Source organism: Chamaea fasciata, unplaced genomic scaffold (genome assembly GCF_029207755.1).
Source record: "Chamaea fasciata isolate MVZ Bird 193981 ecotype frontalis unplaced genomic scaffold, bChaFas1.0.hap1 SCAF_7, whole genome shotgun sequence".
Classification (NCBI taxonomy): domain Eukaryota; kingdom Metazoa; phylum Chordata; class Aves; order Passeriformes; family Sylviidae; genus Chamaea; species Chamaea fasciata.
In genome coordinates this window covers 49,029,813-49,047,651 of record NW_027094092.1, presented here as the reverse complement: position 1 = coordinate 49,047,651, position 17,839 = coordinate 49,029,813, and the positions used below count along the sequence as shown (strand labels likewise).

At 36.2% G+C, this 17,839-nt stretch overlaps 1 protein-coding gene across 5 annotated transcripts in view; it reads right to left on the bottom strand.

The window, feature by feature from the left end:
- Positions 1 to 1,392: 1,392 nt before the first annotated feature.
- Positions 1,393 to 17,839, bottom strand: part of PAPOLA (poly(A) polymerase alpha) — a 44,032-nt gene continuing 27,585 nt past the window's right edge. Inside the window, exons 14-23 of one of the 5 annotated variants that reach the window (XR_010721939.1) lie at positions 17,393 to 17,512; positions 15,857 to 15,966; positions 13,043 to 13,164; positions 11,891 to 12,033; positions 10,461 to 10,561; positions 7,765 to 7,985; positions 7,326 to 7,391; positions 5,648 to 5,722; positions 5,376 to 5,477; positions 3,477 to 3,566 (exon numbers count right to left, since the gene is read on the bottom strand). Coding sequence is in view for 4 of the 5 variants with exons in the window: in XM_066188758.1 (XP_066044855.1) it covers positions 3,471 to 3,566; positions 5,648 to 5,722; positions 7,326 to 7,391; positions 7,765 to 7,985; positions 10,461 to 10,561; positions 11,891 to 12,033; positions 13,043 to 13,164; positions 15,857 to 15,966; positions 17,393 to 17,512 (1,054 nt within the window). In the remaining variant the exon portion in view is untranslated. Of the gene's footprint in view, positions 3,567 to 5,375; positions 5,478 to 5,647; positions 5,723 to 7,325; positions 7,392 to 7,764; positions 7,986 to 10,460; positions 10,562 to 11,890; positions 12,034 to 13,042; positions 13,165 to 15,856; positions 15,967 to 17,392; positions 17,513 to 17,839 lie in introns of all 5 variants that reach the window. The other 4 variants (XM_066188758.1, XM_066188760.1, XM_066188759.1 and 1 more) reach the window with 4 other exon arrangements.

Below are 17,839 nucleotides of genomic sequence, written 5' to 3'. Positions count from 1 at the left end.
AGAATCAATATCCAGTGCTCTTGCTATGCTGAATCACTACTACTGGTTACTCTACATGCTGAAGAAGTTTCATCTTTTACTGTTGATAAAATTCATTCTCCCATTAAGGTACATTTACTAACAACTGATATTCATTACTACTTGGTTACCATATACTTGTAACTACAAGTTTAAAAAACTAGCAGTTTATGAAAAACCCAAAACAAAGAAAACCTCCCAAAACTAAGAAATGCACTGAGAAGTGCATTTAATATGAAGTGCCATGCACACATACTACCTACAAGGAAGCACAACTTTAGCTAGAACTCATCAACTCAAATGTCTGATTCCAATCAGTATGTCTAAAGCCATCTGTTAAACCATGGCTTATTAATGTTAATTATTTTGGCTACAACAGTAATTTTCAGCTTCTTGTTTGCAGATCCTTATGAGCCAGTGAACTTAATTCAGGAGGTTGATGATGGGCAACTCAGACAAACAAGCTACTGAAGCCTATTGCCAGTAGCCTGAAAAACATTGTACAGAAATTTGTGTATCTACTAGCAGATTTTTATTGGTCAGAGAAAATAAAGATGAATTAAAGCCACAAATAACATCATCAGCTGTGATGAAAGAGATGTGGTGGGCAGGATAGAAAAATGATGAATCTGTTTTAAACAAGACAAGCAATTGCATGCTGTGAAAAATATATACAACAGAAAGGTTTATTGTTTTCGGCAGGGCAATTATAATATGAAGACCATAATCATCAGTGGTTTTAGCAGTTAAAGACATTTTAGTCAAAAGGAAACTACTATTAAAGTTACTCACATCAAGCATTTGGAGGATTGGGCTCATGCTGATACAAAGATCAATCAAGTGATACACAGCTACTTGCAATTTTTACTTTTATTTCAGGACACGCTTTAACTACTTAACAAGAAGAGAAATAGTGCCATCTGCTGACATAAGGAACAGGCACTTGCAAGAAAAGCCTGAGATGCCAAAGCTCTTACAGACAATGTTTTTAAAAAAATGAAGTTCAAACTTTTGCAGAAAATAGTGTACCCCCCAAATTGTTTAGGCACATGTTTCTTCTGGTTTTGTCCACTTTTAAGAATTTTGGATGGAGAGATGGAATGGATACCCTTTAAATGTTTCCGTGTTTTTGGCAACTCTGCCTCTGCCAAAACACAATTCACAAACTTTCCCTTTAGTAGCTAGAACCCAACATCCTTCTGAGTGTTACTTCCACTTCCTACAGCAAACACAAATGAATGCTCTCTAAAGAAGCATTATTTACTATATTTCCTTCAGGCCATACTGTATTTTGCCTTTGCAGAAAATTTAAGAGCTAAGTAAGAATTAAGAAAGTAAAACCAATATAGTACATTCAGAAAAATCAGACAACCATGGGATTGTGCTGTTTTTTATTGTGTTTTCAATGGAGAAATACATCATCTGTTTACAAAATAGCTCTTGAAAAATACAAGGAGTACAGATACTATAAAACAAAGCAAACTCCAGTCATGAGACACTACGTACATCATGCGAAAGCAACAGTCTGATCTCCAGGTTATGAAAACTAGAATTAAAAAGTCACTATACAGAAAGGTTCCAAGTTTCCAGCTTGGCAAAACTTGGGTGCAGTTACATGAAACGTTTAATAAAATGAAAAAGATTTTCTGATGTGTAAACAAAATGACAAGACTAAATTTGTGCCTGGCAATTTCGATCTAAACTCCATAGCTACACAAAATACACAGACAGCTTGTACACTTCAACTGTTAAGATATAACCTTCTTTGGGGGTGGACGACAGCAGGCTGCACAGGGCAAGGAAAAGAGAAATATTGTATACTAGACATTTCAGACAAATGGCAAAAAAAAAAAACCCTTCAGTTACTGCACAGCCTAAGTAAAAGATAAGCTACACTCTGACTTTGGAGAATTAATTTAGAAGGATAAGGGGAAGAGTGTAAGTAATTTAACTTGTAACATGAAAGATGCATGTGTAATAGGATGGAGGAGCACAATGGGAGAAGGGAGTTCATAAAACATGCTAATCAAAGTATGGGAAGTATGATTTGACATCCCACATATTTCAGACTTAAGTAATAGTAACATGAAGTTTGTTATCTACATCTGGTATCACTGTTGGTATCCCTCATGTTCCTCAAATACTGCTGTTCTTTGCCATGAGAGCTTCAGTTCTTTCAAAACAAAAAGTTGTTATTTTTCTGACAGGACTACAAGAACAAAAAAATAGGAGTAAGAGAGCTCACTAGATGTCAAGTGCTTACTAGAAATATGATTTTTTAAAATTTGGTGTTGTCCAGTATGTAAAACTACTTGTGACGAACTATCTAAAAATAAAAAGGTTAAAATTCTTAGGGAAAAATCTTTGTCTTTATTTAAAATTTTAAGCTTTTTTAATGCATACAGGACCTTTATGGAGTGTACAAAAATCATATTTAGCGATTTCAAAGGCCATCAAGACAGGTGGTGTATTTCACAGGCACACAATATTTACCTAAACACTTTAGTCATGGGACAAATTTTGAATTTGTGCCTAGAGGCCACAAAGTATTAGAACTAGGTAAGGGGCAGGGGGGAAACCCAAATGAGTACATGGCTTATTTTTATTTTGTATAAATAACTATTGTTCTATATGGTGCATACAAGCTGAAAAAATAAAAATTAAAAAAAAAAAACAACCCACTAAATGCAAAAGCTTTTCCCAAGAAGTAAATGGATAAAAAAGGGAATAAGGAGTTCAGTTGGCTCAAAAGAAAGTTTATCAACTGTTTGATTGCTGATTTGTATGCACCCTAAAACAATCCTATAAATAAAAGTAGACCACATCTCAATCATGTCCCACCAATACCAAAACTTCCCAATTACTTCCTCAACTCACATCTTATGACCCCAAGATTTGACATTACATTTTAAAGACTTACTGCTGCTTGATGGCAGTTGAACTAAATATACTATACACTTTGTTTTCAATGTATAGTATATCACAGAATGTCATCCAATTTGTAAATTACTACTATTGAAGAGACTCTTCAATAAAATGAAATTTTATCAGCTAAAGATCTAAAATTAGTCATACTCCAATAAAAAAGTACATAAAAGTGCATTTAAGGGATTCTTATGCCAGTTTTATCTCAATTTTGAAACAATGCATCAAACAAATTCAATCAGAATGTCAAATATGGCTACAAATAGTGTTCATGTTTTTAAAGGCAGTAATCCTTCAAAATATTTAATGTAACTGTTGCTAACACATTAATTGTACTCCTGGCTTCACATACTAACCTGGACTTCCAATCAAGCGGCGACTTTAGTCCAGAAAGGGAAGTGCACAACATATACCTAAATCCATTTGCGATTATGTTCTAGTCTTGCACCCTCCGTTCTCCTTTTTTTTCTATTAGAAGACAACAGGTTGAGTTGGCAGATACTGTTTATGGACCCCTGAGGTGTTTTTTACCGGTTCAATCTCAATTTTATTGAATTCTTGATAACAGGAATAGGATTTGCAGGAAGAGCAGGGATATCTGAAAGGTCTGTACTGGGTGTTTTCTGAAAATAAAAGAAGTTTGGTTGTATTTTAATTTTGTAAATATAAAAATATTGTAGTAATTGGCATTTACTTTCAAAACAAAGATCTTTAGAAGACTTTTTAGGCATATATGAAGATAATTACAGATTATAAAGAGAGGAGGTATTTCCTTTGCCCACACAGTCTTTACTAAGGAAACCTTCTACAAGAACCTTTGTATGCTTTTCCTTTTTTGACAACTGCAAGAAATTAGCAAGTGCTGCAGATAAACCTGGGCCTACTAATAACATTTATTATAGTAAAACATCCACATAATAAGGGTGCTTGATTAGTCACATCTAATATCTGATGTACATGTTTAGTATTTAAAAACCATTCTTAACAATTCCGTTCTTAAGCTGCTTCATCACACAGGTGAGTGATGAAAAACAATTCCCAATCCAAAGTGTCTCCATACATTCACATTCCAGACTGTTGAAAAACTCTACAGTCAAATTTCCAATTTTTCATACTGGTTCAGATTTACATGAAAAAAAAAGCATAACAAACTCTAAAAAGCTACTGTAGTAATGTGTTAAGAATTCTACCTTGACAATAATCTGAACACTTTTTTCTCACTTAAAATACCATTCAGCAAAATTACATCTAAAACAAACAAAAGCAAGACACAGAAAAGAAACACTCCCAAGACTCAGTGAGACTCATCAATTTCTCACTTGCCATACTTGCCTCTAAGGTTGGGGTGGGTTGTTTTTTTAAGTATTTTCACTTCCACTGTGGCCCACTATTTGCCATCCCAATAACCCAGTTATTATGCAATACTTCACATCATTTATCATAAAGTGTTTTCTTACATTATAAATGTTCAAAATTCATATAAGGTACATTTGATACATGGGGAAAACTGCATTTAAATGACTGCTATTAATTGCTGCCTTCCTAAAAATAAATCAAGTTAACACTGACTGATGCAGTAGCAAAGCACAAAGTAGCAAGGACCCAAGTCAAAATACTGTGAACCTCACACCCCTGCCCCCAGTAACCCCCTGGTTGGTGCTGATCTGCAGTTTGACACGTTTATATTTTCTGCAACATGGGCAGTGTTTTAAACAAAGACAACAAGAACACTGAAAAATGACAGAGGAGGCTCACCATCCTTTGTAGTTTCCAGATTACTTTTTCTAAAGTAACAATCACACACTCTGTAAAAAAGCTACAAACCTTAATATAATCCCCCACAACAACAGACAAAATAAAATTGATGTACTTACTAAATGATCTAAAAACTTCCCCGAAGCAGTTTAGCAAGTCCATGTAGCATCGACAGTTTTTGCCAAACAACTTTACTATCTTTATTCAGTACTGCTCATATAGTTCAAAATTTCCAGTAAGAAATACCATTATTACTACTGCAACAATCTCAATTTTCAACCAACACATTCACTACACATACTTTAATGTTTCAAGTGTGCATAAAGTGCTTGACAGTGATACTTTAATCAGCAGAGCACTAACTTTAAAAATTCTACTAAGAAACAGATGTGCTCTCTAGAAGTTGTTACAATACCAGAAACAAAGATTTAAGTGAATGGTACAGAATTCTTACTGTTTTCCAAAGGACCTTACACTGCTGACACCAGATGGCTAAGGAGTGACAAGCTTTCAACTTGTATCTTGTACCAAATATTAAAATCTGAAGTAACATTTCAGACATCCTCAACCTCTACCTGGATATCTTTGAGCAGCAGCTATTTAAAGCATTTATTTCCTTGTTAGAAAGGATTATTCTGTGATGTGCAAAGCACAAAGGAATAAACTGAGGCCCTTACTTTGAAGGCTCAATTCGGAAGAGCGAATCCAGCTTCGGTCACTTTGTATGGCAAGCCATACATGTTTAGCTACAATGCACATTCAATAAGATCAATGACCATCTAAAACACAAAAATTGTGACAGTAACAACAAGTAGCTTTCCATACAATGGATTTATATTTAAAATTATACATTTATTTTTAACAACTGGACTCATTTCAGTTTCAATTCTTTCACCACAGATTACAACACAAACACACTGCATAGCAATATTGCTTTTAAAAACAGTACCTGAGGAGCTTGCAGAGAAGTTGTCTGAAGTGTTTCTGTTTGAGAATTAACATTCACTTCTGTCTCAATTTGCTCCTGAAAAAAAATCCAAAAGCATCACCACAGTTACATCACTTCCAACAAGCTATTTATACAGAGCACCTAGAACTCCAGAATGCTTTTACACTGTGCATATACAGCAAAAGAAAATGCAAGCATCGGTACTTGCTGCATTGACAGCCTTCCTTTTATGATGCAGGAATCTCCACACTGGAGAATGTTTCACTTATAAGGGATTTGACATCAACACAAGCTATATCACTTATCAGTTGTCACTTGTTTAACCAATTAACACCTTTTATGCAAAATCCTATAGCAAAACATTACATGTCATTCAACTCACCAAAGACAAAAAGTGTATTATCAAGGAAGATCATGTGAAAAGCTACAGAAATTGTTCAAAAATTCCACAGCTTCTGCCATTCTGCCAGGAAAGTTTTCCTGCTGCTTTTATAGGTTGAATCAACTTTCTGAATGAATAGGTGAGTATCAGAGACTAATTTTCAGGTACAAAAGTGGGACTATAGGACGGAAGCAGGACAATGGCACGTTTTCTTTTTAATAAAAACAGTCTGCTAGTTCAAAGTATACCATTTAGTAAACACACCCAAAAAAAAGCAATGCATTTCAATAGATGAAAACCTGTGTTTATTTTAAGAAATTTAATTCCACCATTTCCTTCCATAAATATTAAGGACAAAGACTTAGAGGAGACTGCCAATAAAAACTAACAGGATTACCTATGTCTTTTATAACTACCTGTATCCAGTGGATCTATTTTTGAAGTGAGGATTAAGTGCTTATATGTATTTCTGCCCTCACCTAGTTCAGAGACACTGCAAGGTGACTGCCTAACAAGACACAATTCCTTGCTTAAGGGCGTTGAAGATATAAACCAAGGAACTTACATTTAACTTTAAGCATAAGCATAATTTCCAGAATATTCCAGAGACAACAGAATGTGCCCCATAAAAACTGCAAAATCCCAACTGGAGAGCTGCTATCATAAGACTAAAAAGAGTCTGTCACCCTTTCTGTTCACCAGTAAGCAGAAAAATCATCTGCTAATTACAAGATACTGGAGGGGCACACTGAATCTCCAAAGTCCCCAAACAGTATGCTGTAACTTCACACAGTAATTTCACTGCCAGGGAAGTTTTACTTACTATCACTTGAAATTTCTTTAAAAAGTGAACAAGGTGGCTGGCTTTAGGATTCTCAGCCCAACATACAAACTCCAAAGAGAACACATAGGACAACTGTTCTTTCACTAATTAACCTGCATCAGGTTTGGGATGCAGGAAAAACATGGTATAGTGACACATCCTTGATATAATTTAACGAACTGAAATCTAAATATCATGATTAGTTTTTTCACCATGCACAATACCATGGAAATGACCAGTAAAGAAATAACAGTCCTACGTGACTATGAATTTGGGTTCAACTTAGCATGGCAGCAGGCAATGGACTCCAATTCATCAATACGGACATAAACATTAAAAAAATAAGATTTCCTTTTGATATTTTTACTGGAGAGTCTATATCTAGACACACTCTTTGTCATTCCTAGACAGAAACACAATCAGTCATGTTCCTTATTAATATATACAAAATTATATAGTCTAGGCATAGATACCTTAGTTTCCATTTTTTCATGTTCATTCAAATCTATACAGCTAGTATCTTCACTTATTTCATCCTGCTGAAAAGCAAACACAGAAACTATCACAAATCATGAAATCATACTTTTTAAAAAATCAACAAGAAAATAAGGTCAAAGTGTTTAAAAGGACAGAATTAGTTGTAAGACACAGCATATTACAGGCTTACCAAAATAATTACTTTTAAGATAAGAATTTAGATTCTAAGCATTTGTTTTAATGCAGTACACGAGTCACATGATAAGTACCAACAAAACAAAAATACTAGCACCTTGGCAAGCTGGAAACATCAGGCAGCAATTCAATCAGAATAGGAAATATCTGAAACTTCGAATGTGAGAATCAGCACTCTGGGTGAAATGAATATTCAAAGTGTTGAACATTGCTATAGTATGATCTCAAAATCTCAAATACCTCTTCAATTTTAATTTTCTTAGGAGACTCTTCTTTATGGGGAGAAGATGTCCTTTTCACTGCTGCGACAGGGCTAGGCATTTTTGTTGCAACATTTCCTGAACTTCTTGGTGATGGATTTAATAGATACGCTGAGGGAACATTTCTAGAGATGGTAGGCTTTGGTGGTGGAGAAATGGCTGGTTGTGTGGCAGTTTGAGGAATGCTTTCATTTGAAGTACCTATGGACAAATAATTTAAAGATCTTCAACAAGGAGTCGACACAATCATTTCAGTTCAATCACTGGTATTCTTGGTCTCTAATCAAAACCCCTGACATCACGCAGGCCATCAAGGAAGTGGCACAATTAATGGTGTAAGCATCATGTTTGGAACAGCAAGTGTGCATTCACTGCACAGTTTAGTTTCAAGCTCATTCTTGAGCTGGAGTGCACCCTCAGCAAGTTCACTGATGACACCAGGCTGTGTGGTGCAGCTGACACACTGGAGGGACGGGATGCCATCCAGAAGGACCTGGACAGGCAGGTCAATGCAAACCCCTTGAAGTCCAATAGAGGGAGTGCAAGGTCCTGTGGCTGGGCTGTGGCAATCCCAAGCACACCCACAGGCTGGGCAGAGAAGTGACTGAGAGCAGCCCTGAGGAGAACTTGGGGGTGGTGGCTGATGAAAAACTCAACATGAGCTGGCAAATGTGCTCACAGCGCCGACAGCCAAACGTGTTCCTGGGCTGCAGCCAAAGGAGTGTGGGCAGCAGGTCAAGGGAGGGGATTTTTCCCCTTTATGCTGCCCTTGTGAGACCCCACCTGGAGTGCTGTGTACAGTTCTGGTGTCCCCAATATAAGAAGGACATGGAACTGTTGGAGCAAGTCCAGAGGAGGCCATGAAGTTGAGAAGAGAACTGGAGCACCTCCCCTACAAAGACAAACTGAGAAAATCAGGGCTGGTCAGTCTGGAGAAGAGAAGGTTGCATAGAGAACTCCCAGCAACCTTCCAGTACCTTCCCCCTTCCCACAAGGGGCCTACAGGGAAGCTAAGGAGGGGTTCTTTGTCAGGAACTGTAGTGATAGAAGGAAGAGCAGTGGGTACAAACTGAAAAAGGGGAAATATGGGTTAGGTATTAGGAAGAAGTTCTTTAGTGTGAGGTAGTAAGACACTGAACAGGTTGTCCAGGGAGGTTTTGGACACCCTGACCCTGGCAGTGTTCAAAGCCAGGTCAGTTAAAGCCTTGAACAAACTGGTCTAGTGGGAAGTGTCCCTGCCTAAGCAGGAGGGGTTGGGGTTAGATGATCTTTTAGGTCCATTCCAAGCCCTTAACACGTGATTCTGAGAAAGAATTCCTGTACTAGACACAGGGTAGCCATGGCAATGACACTCTGCTTAGCCTAATTAACCCTGCTTAAGGCAGGCTCTATGAGCCCAGACAGAGCTCTGTATAATACAGCTGTAGTACTTGCGGTACCTGAAGAAATTCTACTGCTTCTGTACTCAGCCACATATATGCATTGCCAAGACTACATTAAATCAAATCCAAAAGCAATCTAATACTCCCTTTTTCACTCAAAAATGAAGTTTATCGCTTCTCAGGCTTAGATTACCCAGTGACAAATATGAAGTCGTCACAGAGCATCAACTAAAGAAATGATATTATATACATCCTTTTGAAAAATGCTCCATATGACAAAGCTCTATCTCATCAATTGCCTACCTCAAACCAATAAGCGCACATAGGGAGATGCTCCAGGATGAGAAAAAATACATTGAGGAAATTTTTCATTAACAACTATCAGGTGATTAACATTTTGATTAACCAAAATACAAGAATGAACAACTTCTGATATGCTTCCAAATCCAAAAACCAGTCACGCCATTTAAGCTCCATTTAGTGCTCATGGACAAACTTACTCACATTGATGCACCTGTGACACGATAAAAATCAGAGAGAAGTAAGACTAAACCATGCCACACATCAAGAGTGAAATGAGAGATTTCATTTTGAAAGGCTAACCAGTCGCTCCCCTTTTCCATCTCTGACTTGCTCCTTGTACACAGCTAAAGCTCCATCAAAAAACAGAGTAACTGATTCTAAGAGAATATTTTCGCCAGATGCTTTTATTCTTTAACTAAAGAGTCAAATTTTAAAATTATTTTGAAGTAAAGTGTGCTTTTTTCTTGCAGAAAATGGAGGATAAAGTCACACATACAGTGAGACATATCTGAACAGACATCATTGAGGAACGTGTTTCTGCTCACATCTGAGTCTTGTATTCCTAGAATCAATTTCATGAAGCACAAGGAGCAGGAACATGGGAGCACAGAGTACAGACAGACAGTACAGAACCACCTTGAGTTTAACTACAAAATGAATTAAAAATAAAATATAAAAATTGTTCTTCCAGCTTTAGATACTTTTTTCCTCGTTAAGCTAGCCAAACTACAGACTTACATGAGGTCATTGGAACACCATTGCTGTTGTGAATGGCAAACATAAGTCTCTAAGAATAAAAGAAGTAAACATCACAGCAAATTCCTCTGTGATTTCCTGAATCCTTAAGAAATTTATTGAACTATGTGTATGAAGGAGAACACATTACAGCATGTGTTAAGTAAAGACTAGAAGACTCAAGCTGGAAGAAAAATTGCCTAATAAACATTACCAAAAATTCAATAGAAACAACATTCTATGCCATTTTCCTTACCCCCTGAGCTTTCACTGGAATTTATTTGTGGCACAGTGACTTCAGAAGCCTGTGTGTTGGTCACAGATGCTGCTGTTACAGCTGGCGCAGGACTGCTTCTGCTAAAAAGAGTAAAAGTATGAAATGCTCAAGACATTAGTAAAGCTATGGTGTTACATGATCTGCCTTTCATCACGTCATATGTGTGACCACTAACCACAGCTGGCATTCTACCTACATTACAGAGGAGAACTTACGTAAGTAAAAAGGTAAAAGTGAGCACTGGCAACCTACTATCAAACTCAAGCAATGGAAGCTATTTCAAATATTTAATTTATATCGCTCAATGACAGTTTTTGAGACCAGAAAAGGCCTGTATTTAAAAGACAGGCAAAAAATTAAGGCTGGGTCCACCCAAATGACATACATGGGATAACATAGCAACTATAGGCTGAAGGATGAAACAAAACCAGTGTAGAAGGACTAGAACAGAAAGCTTGTTTTTAATTTACACAGACTGTTACAACGATGATTTCAGTCTAAAATCATCCTGAACAAAAGCCTGGGGCTTCAAGTGACCAGCCACAAAAATGATCTTTTTTCCATCTTCAAGAAATTGAGAAGCAGTGTGTGTCTAAAATCAGCCAAGGACAATTTCCACTTCTACTGTGACATCCTAGGTAACACAGACTTATTTCAATAGCACAGGTAGTGGTATCAACTACTGTTAACCATTTAGCAAGGAAGACTAACTAAAAGAACATTTGTTGAAAGGACTAAGTCAAGTATTTCATCCTAGACAACATCCTATAATATATTTGTAATACTGCTGAACTGTGGGAGATTGATGGTAACTTCTATGTGTATCAAAGAGATGAACACAAGACTCTTGAAAGAAGAGAGTACACTAATTTATTGGGGCAAACTGGAGTTAAGGTAGGCTGACTTAATACAGAAAGTTAGTATTAAGAAAACTTTAATATGTACACTTCAAAACTACAGTGGGAAATTATGTTCCTAAGCTTAATTTGCAGAGGTATCATCAGTAACAGCAGTACATTACTGATTTCCCAGACAGAAAATCTACTGTCTCCCACTTTGATTCAAAACTTACAGAATACCTCCTCATCCTCACAACTATCTGCTCACTATTTCTCATAGCCTCCTACTGCAGGGCCCAAGTTTTTCTATCATTATGTTCTTCTAAGCATTTTTACCCAACTTCATAATTTCTCACCCCAAGTCCAGCGCCATGGACTTGAGTGCCATATCCCCCAAATTTCGCTCTAGTGCTCAAACGAAATAAGAGTGTTTACAATCTCCACGCACTTTGGAATAACCCCACCTTGGTAACAGTAGTATTTTGTCTAGAATAGTGCAGTATTTGCCATATGTTTAATACAAGTAATTCAGGAAGAGAGAGCAGCAACAAGACTGAAAGTCTTCCATACCCCTGAGAACTTCCAGAACTGTTCAACGGACTTGTCTTCATAGCACTGGTAGGCGAAGGCACAGACGTGCTGTTATCACTGTCCATAGACAAGTCTAGGCTGCTGTCATTCAGAGCTGTCAACCTGATCCCTTCTGTCGAATGCTGCAAGCCACACAGCAAAGGAAAATTCTGTTAGTCTAATAAAAGGTTTAAAAATCAACAGAAATTCAAGTTATTTCAAAATACAAACTTAAATGGACAATTTTCAAATCCTTTTACATGTAAATCTGCTATCTTCTCACTACAAAAGTTTATATTTTCATGTTCACAATTCTGGTACAGATTTGTCTGAACCAGTCATGTTCAAAAACAAACTGATCCTGTATTTAATGATTATATTTTCAGCTTTATTTCAAATTTCTTTGGTTTTGTGGACTTAGAAATACTTTCTTTAACTTTGAAGTAACTGATGTACATCAAACAAACTGATGTACACAAAAAGAATTTAAAGAGGATTTGAACCTACTCCGTAGAGAAGAAAAACCCTTTTCTGACATAGTACTACTACATAAAGAGATGTATTACTTGATATTTACATTGTTCTCTGAAACAAATCTACACTTGGTGTCAATAAAGACTTCCTATCCTTAAAACAGCATTTGATAGAAAACAGGTACAGAAATAACGCATGTTATTTAGCTATACCTAAAACAAAATATGTACCAGTGGTCTAGGTATTAAAAAATCCAAGCAAGCCTGTATTGTTCTCAGATTAAGCAAATACAAAGCAGCAGGGATTTTGAATCAGACTGAGTTGTTCCAGCCAAAGTTCCACCCCTTCTTCCTGACTCCACTAAAATTAAACAACAATCCCATGCAACATCTTAATTAAAAACTAATGGTACCATTCTCATATATGGCCACAGGTAAACTATCCAGCCAAACAAGAAGATACTATCCACATTGTCGATGTTCCGAGAAATGCAGTATTATATTTAGTGCACCTAATAATATACACTCAAATGAAATCCCTTGCAGGTAAAATTAAGACCTCAACATGTGATTTTACTTCTTTGATTATTAAACCTAAAAATCTAAGTAAACCTAAATTAGTAGACCAAAACATCAAAAGTTTGAGAGCATTTTCATTGCTAATATTAGTGAAGTTTACCTTTTTCTTTTTCTGAAGCACATGATTAGGTAGCAGTTGGTGAAGTTGCTTACGTTTCACATGCCTTGCAGCAATCTTCATATCCACCTCAAACATCTTGCTGTTTATTGCTTGCCTATAAACTACACAATTAGAATAACATTAAGACATACTGAAGCATTTTGCAAAGTCCACTTACTTGCCCAGGCTGAAACAATTTGCATTTCACAGCCCTTATTATCCTCAAGAACAAGAATAATGTTTACTTGTTCTGGAGGAAGAAAGGGAACTGCCTGCCATGCCAGTACTGATAGTACAAACACTCGTTTGCAAACAGGTGACCTGTTTTTCAAGAAAAATGTCTTGCAAGCACATGGTTCTCTGTATTTTTAACAAGTTTTTAACTGCAAGAGCTCTTGATTTCATCTCAAAGGGACTAAAGATAGAAATAAAATTTCCTCATAAGAATTACAGCATCTATATCAAATTATTTTCTTTGCAGGTGATTATATTTATGCAGCTCCTGCAAAAAACGGGTTTTAATTCAAGAGTTAAGTGTTCATGTGCCACCTAATGTATTAAAATTACTCTGGCAGCTCACACACCACTACATTTTTTATACAAAAGTAATTTATGCTTGGATTTTTTTCTGTTTTGTTGGGCTTTTTTGTTGCTTTGCTTTTTGCTTTGGGTTTTTTTTAAATATTGTACAGTCATTTTGGTGGTTTTGTTCGCTTTTGTTTCTTTTAATTTTGTCTAGTTTAACAAGTTATTTCTCTTCACTTCAGAACATCTGCTTCTGGTAAATAACCATAGTAAGAACTAGTACAAGAATTGCACTGGAACCCAGGATTCTGGGTTCAAGTAAAGCCAGGTAAAAAGTGAAAAGCTTGTTCTTTCACACTGACTGCCTCCACAACATTGAACAAAAGCCGGGGCAGATGTATGAATAAAATATGGTTCTGTACCTCTTAAATACAAAAACTCAAGAGGTATCTCCCTTATTCACTCTCTACTCTATAAACATTAAGGAATCTCACTGAATAGGCTGTGAATGGGTAATTAAAAAGGTGTTAAGAGAGGCACACAAAGAGTTCAATGAATACTGAGTATTAAAGCCAGTACTGCACTACTTCTTGGTTTGAAGAAGCTCACAAAGCCTCTCTGTGAAAAGCCATACAGTTTACAGCTAAGGTAGAAGCATGCTCAATGAAACCAGACATGGTTAAAGCATTCCATATTCCTGACATTAGGTCTTATCGAAGTTTCCACACAAGGAAAACCTAAACCACTCATGATGTCTCCCTTAGCCTCCACTAAAAAGCAAGCTATTCTTTAATTTCATCCTGGAAAATAGTTACTTTTGATAAAATCTTAGGATCTATTCCAAAGGACAGGACAAAGTCTTTAGGATGGATTAAAAACAATGAAGAAAAACCCACACTAACTTCAGATTACCAAAAACCCACAACACACAGAAATTGTTTACTAGATTGTTACTTCTAGAAGTGTATTCACAAATCAAAAACTCTACATCACAGTTTCTAAGGATCCTGATGAAATGTTACTACACTTGCAAGTCCATATATTTCGACAAATTCAGGAACATAGTGCAAATAAACCACATCAAAAATCGTAAGTGCAATTTTTAGTCTTTTCATACCAAAAAATTCTGACAAGTGTACAGCTGAAATATCTGTTTATAAACAATGAAAGACCTGAGAAACTGTAACTTCTGAATTCCTTCACTCCTTCAAAGATGCTGCCAAGGTATTGTCTTCTCTAAATTCTCAAAAATTAGAATAAAGTTCCTATAGGTGCTATAGTTTCTCCTTCATCACTAGTAATTACAAGAAATATTTCAACTCTCCAGAAAGAGATGCCCCTCTGCAGCTATGCAGGACAATAAACAACTTTGAAACCTTGGCACAATTTATAAATATGCCTATATGTTTATCGGATTCAGAGGTGTGAGGTGGAAAGGGGGGGTCAAGTTGTTCAATTGCCTTGCTTCCTCAGACTGAGTCTTAGAAATTAGAGATCACGGCTGCATTAGATAACAACTGAACCTATTTCTTCAACTCTGTAAAAACACAAAATACTTGAGCCTCAACTGTTGCCTGTTAAAAAAAAAAAAAAAAAAAAACGAAAACAAAACAAAAACAAAAACAAAACAAAAACAAAACACAAAACCAAACACACACCCTGTAAATTTATTAGATAAATCTGTCAAAGCTACTGTTCCTGACACTCTGGTGTCACACTCCCCAGCTGTTACCAATTCTTTGGTCACAAAATTTCCTGTGTGCACTATTTCTGTGAATCAAAAAGTAAACATCAGAAAGTCAAAAAGTTCTCTTCCACTGAGTGTCGGACACGAAAGTAAAGGTTACTGAATCAATTATCTAGTATGAAACATCATGGAATAAGAGACGTTTTGTTAATCCACTGATAAATTTAGTCTCAACAAGTAACAAAAATATTTAAACAATACTCAAATTTTTCAGGTTAAGCTTGCTACCTTGCGTATAACTAATTCATCTGTTTGATAAAGATTACAAAATAATGTACCACACTTTTAGTGAGATCTGCAAGGTGTATAATTTTTATCACTTGTAATGAGAACAAACTGAAAGTGATTAGTCTGAAGTGTTTAGGAGCATTAAAACTCATTGGAAATGTGTTTTATTAAATAAAACCCTTAACTCCTTAGGTGAAACCCTCTCTGTAGATAGAATTCTACTATTAAGAGCATTATGAATAAAGACTACATTTTGAGCAAAGTCAGTAACTACAAGTTTATTAGTACCAGAACACCTAGAAAGCAAAACTCACCTGTGTCTGTAAAAGACTGAATGTCGTAGGTAAGATCAACACTTAAATTTTCAGAGTTTTCAGTTTTCTTAAACACCAACCCAATCACCCACATTGTACGGTATTCTTCCCTGGAAAATTTAATATAAAACAGTCATGTAATACTGACAATTAAATAGCTTAAGTTATTTGCTGCAGTAGACAACAGTTGTACTTTTTAGCTCCAGTAGCACTAGGAAACTGGACACAGAAAGGCCAAAACCAAAGCTGACTAATATTCCTTTTTCTTTCACAATATAAAAGTCACTAAACACTACACATCTACTTCCTGGAAATAAACTAAGATCATCAGTAGATTACTCCATTCAACTATGCTCCTGTACAGATTCTCTCATGTAGCAAGCATGAGAGTAACCAGCTCTCAACTAGCCATAGGCAACTATAAAGGCACTGAAAGTAATCAGAATCTATTACCCAAATAAGTACCTTCCATTTTGCAACCTAAATGTGTCTTCAATGCTCAAATTTCTTAGCTGTAACTGACCACAAACTGCAGGTTTCAGTTAAAACCCTCCCTCTGACAGCTCCCCTTCCTGTGGGATGGTGAAAGAATGTCCTTTGTACACACTGGGAAGACAACCTTTGCTGAAGTGTTGCCTGCATCAAGTCTTCTGAAATAAGAGCTAATTGGAGCCTCTGTTTACACAGGCAGTTGTAGCTACATCCACCCACTAAAATGGCGCTAAAGATGTACTGCCTGCTCTATGCAATTTTACTTGGAACAGCATGTAACAATTATATAACCTCTAAGAAAAAAAAAGTAGCCCCATACCGTACTTGAAGCAGTTAATGTGTGGAAAAGGCCCTGTGCAAGGCTAACAAGACTTTTCACATATCCAGTAAAGACAAATTTCTTCACCATTCTCATACTTCACATAAAAATATTATTCCTTACAAATTAATTACAATGCTATCTTGAAATAAAGTCTTAGAAGACACACCTGCAATTGCTGTTTTGAGAGGGGGAAGAAGGAGTCAAAAACCATTTAAAATCCTCAACAATCTGAAGCACTTGATATTCCCTCCACTGTTTCCACAACCTGACAAATTCTAACCACAATCATTATGATTTCAATGATAACTCATCCCAATTGCTAAATTCTGTAATATTAAATGAACTTAGGTACTCAAGAGCTCTGTTCTACAGTGCCTGATGTTCTCCCAGACCCTCAGTGCTTCCTCACAACTAAAACAGCATCAACTAAGCAGCAGTAACTTATACAGGTTAGCAGGAAATTATGTAAATAATACAGTTATTAACAAAAAACACATTTTCCCTTGTTTTCTGATTTAGAGACATTCATATAAAGAATTGAAGTGTACCTAATTTCACAAATGGTAAGTGAGAAGATCTGAGCATCGTTTGTTTGCTTTTAGTTGCTGTCATTAAAAATTAATCCTTTAAGGATTTTATAAAAATTCTGTTTATTTGTTAATGAAATTGCATTTTAGTTAATTTAGCTTCGCCCTACTAAATAAGAAAATGGGTTTCCTTACTTGTCAGGATTCTCCTTGGGTGCTGGGAATGACTGTGGATTCACATGAGCCAGTGTAATGAATTCATTCTTCTCCAGGTTTCCAACTAGAATACGGATTTTTGATTCCACCAAGCCCACCCTGTATAAATGTCATTTATTAGCAAGATCTCATTAACAGGAAATAATAGAAGTATCTAACATCACTTATCAGGATAAAATCCTCAACATTCTCCTTATACTAATACTTGAGACTACTAATGAATTAGTGCACGTCAGATTAATTCAGATCAATAATTTCAGTTAAGGCATTACAAAAGCTGACAAGGGAAGCTTAAGAATGCCCTGCAGCGCTCTCTGCAGCCTGATTTCACAAATGGAATTAAATACAAGACATTACACATCAAGTAAAAGGTGGTCAGAAAGAACCACCACATATTTATCCAATATTCTTTTGGCTCCAGATGAT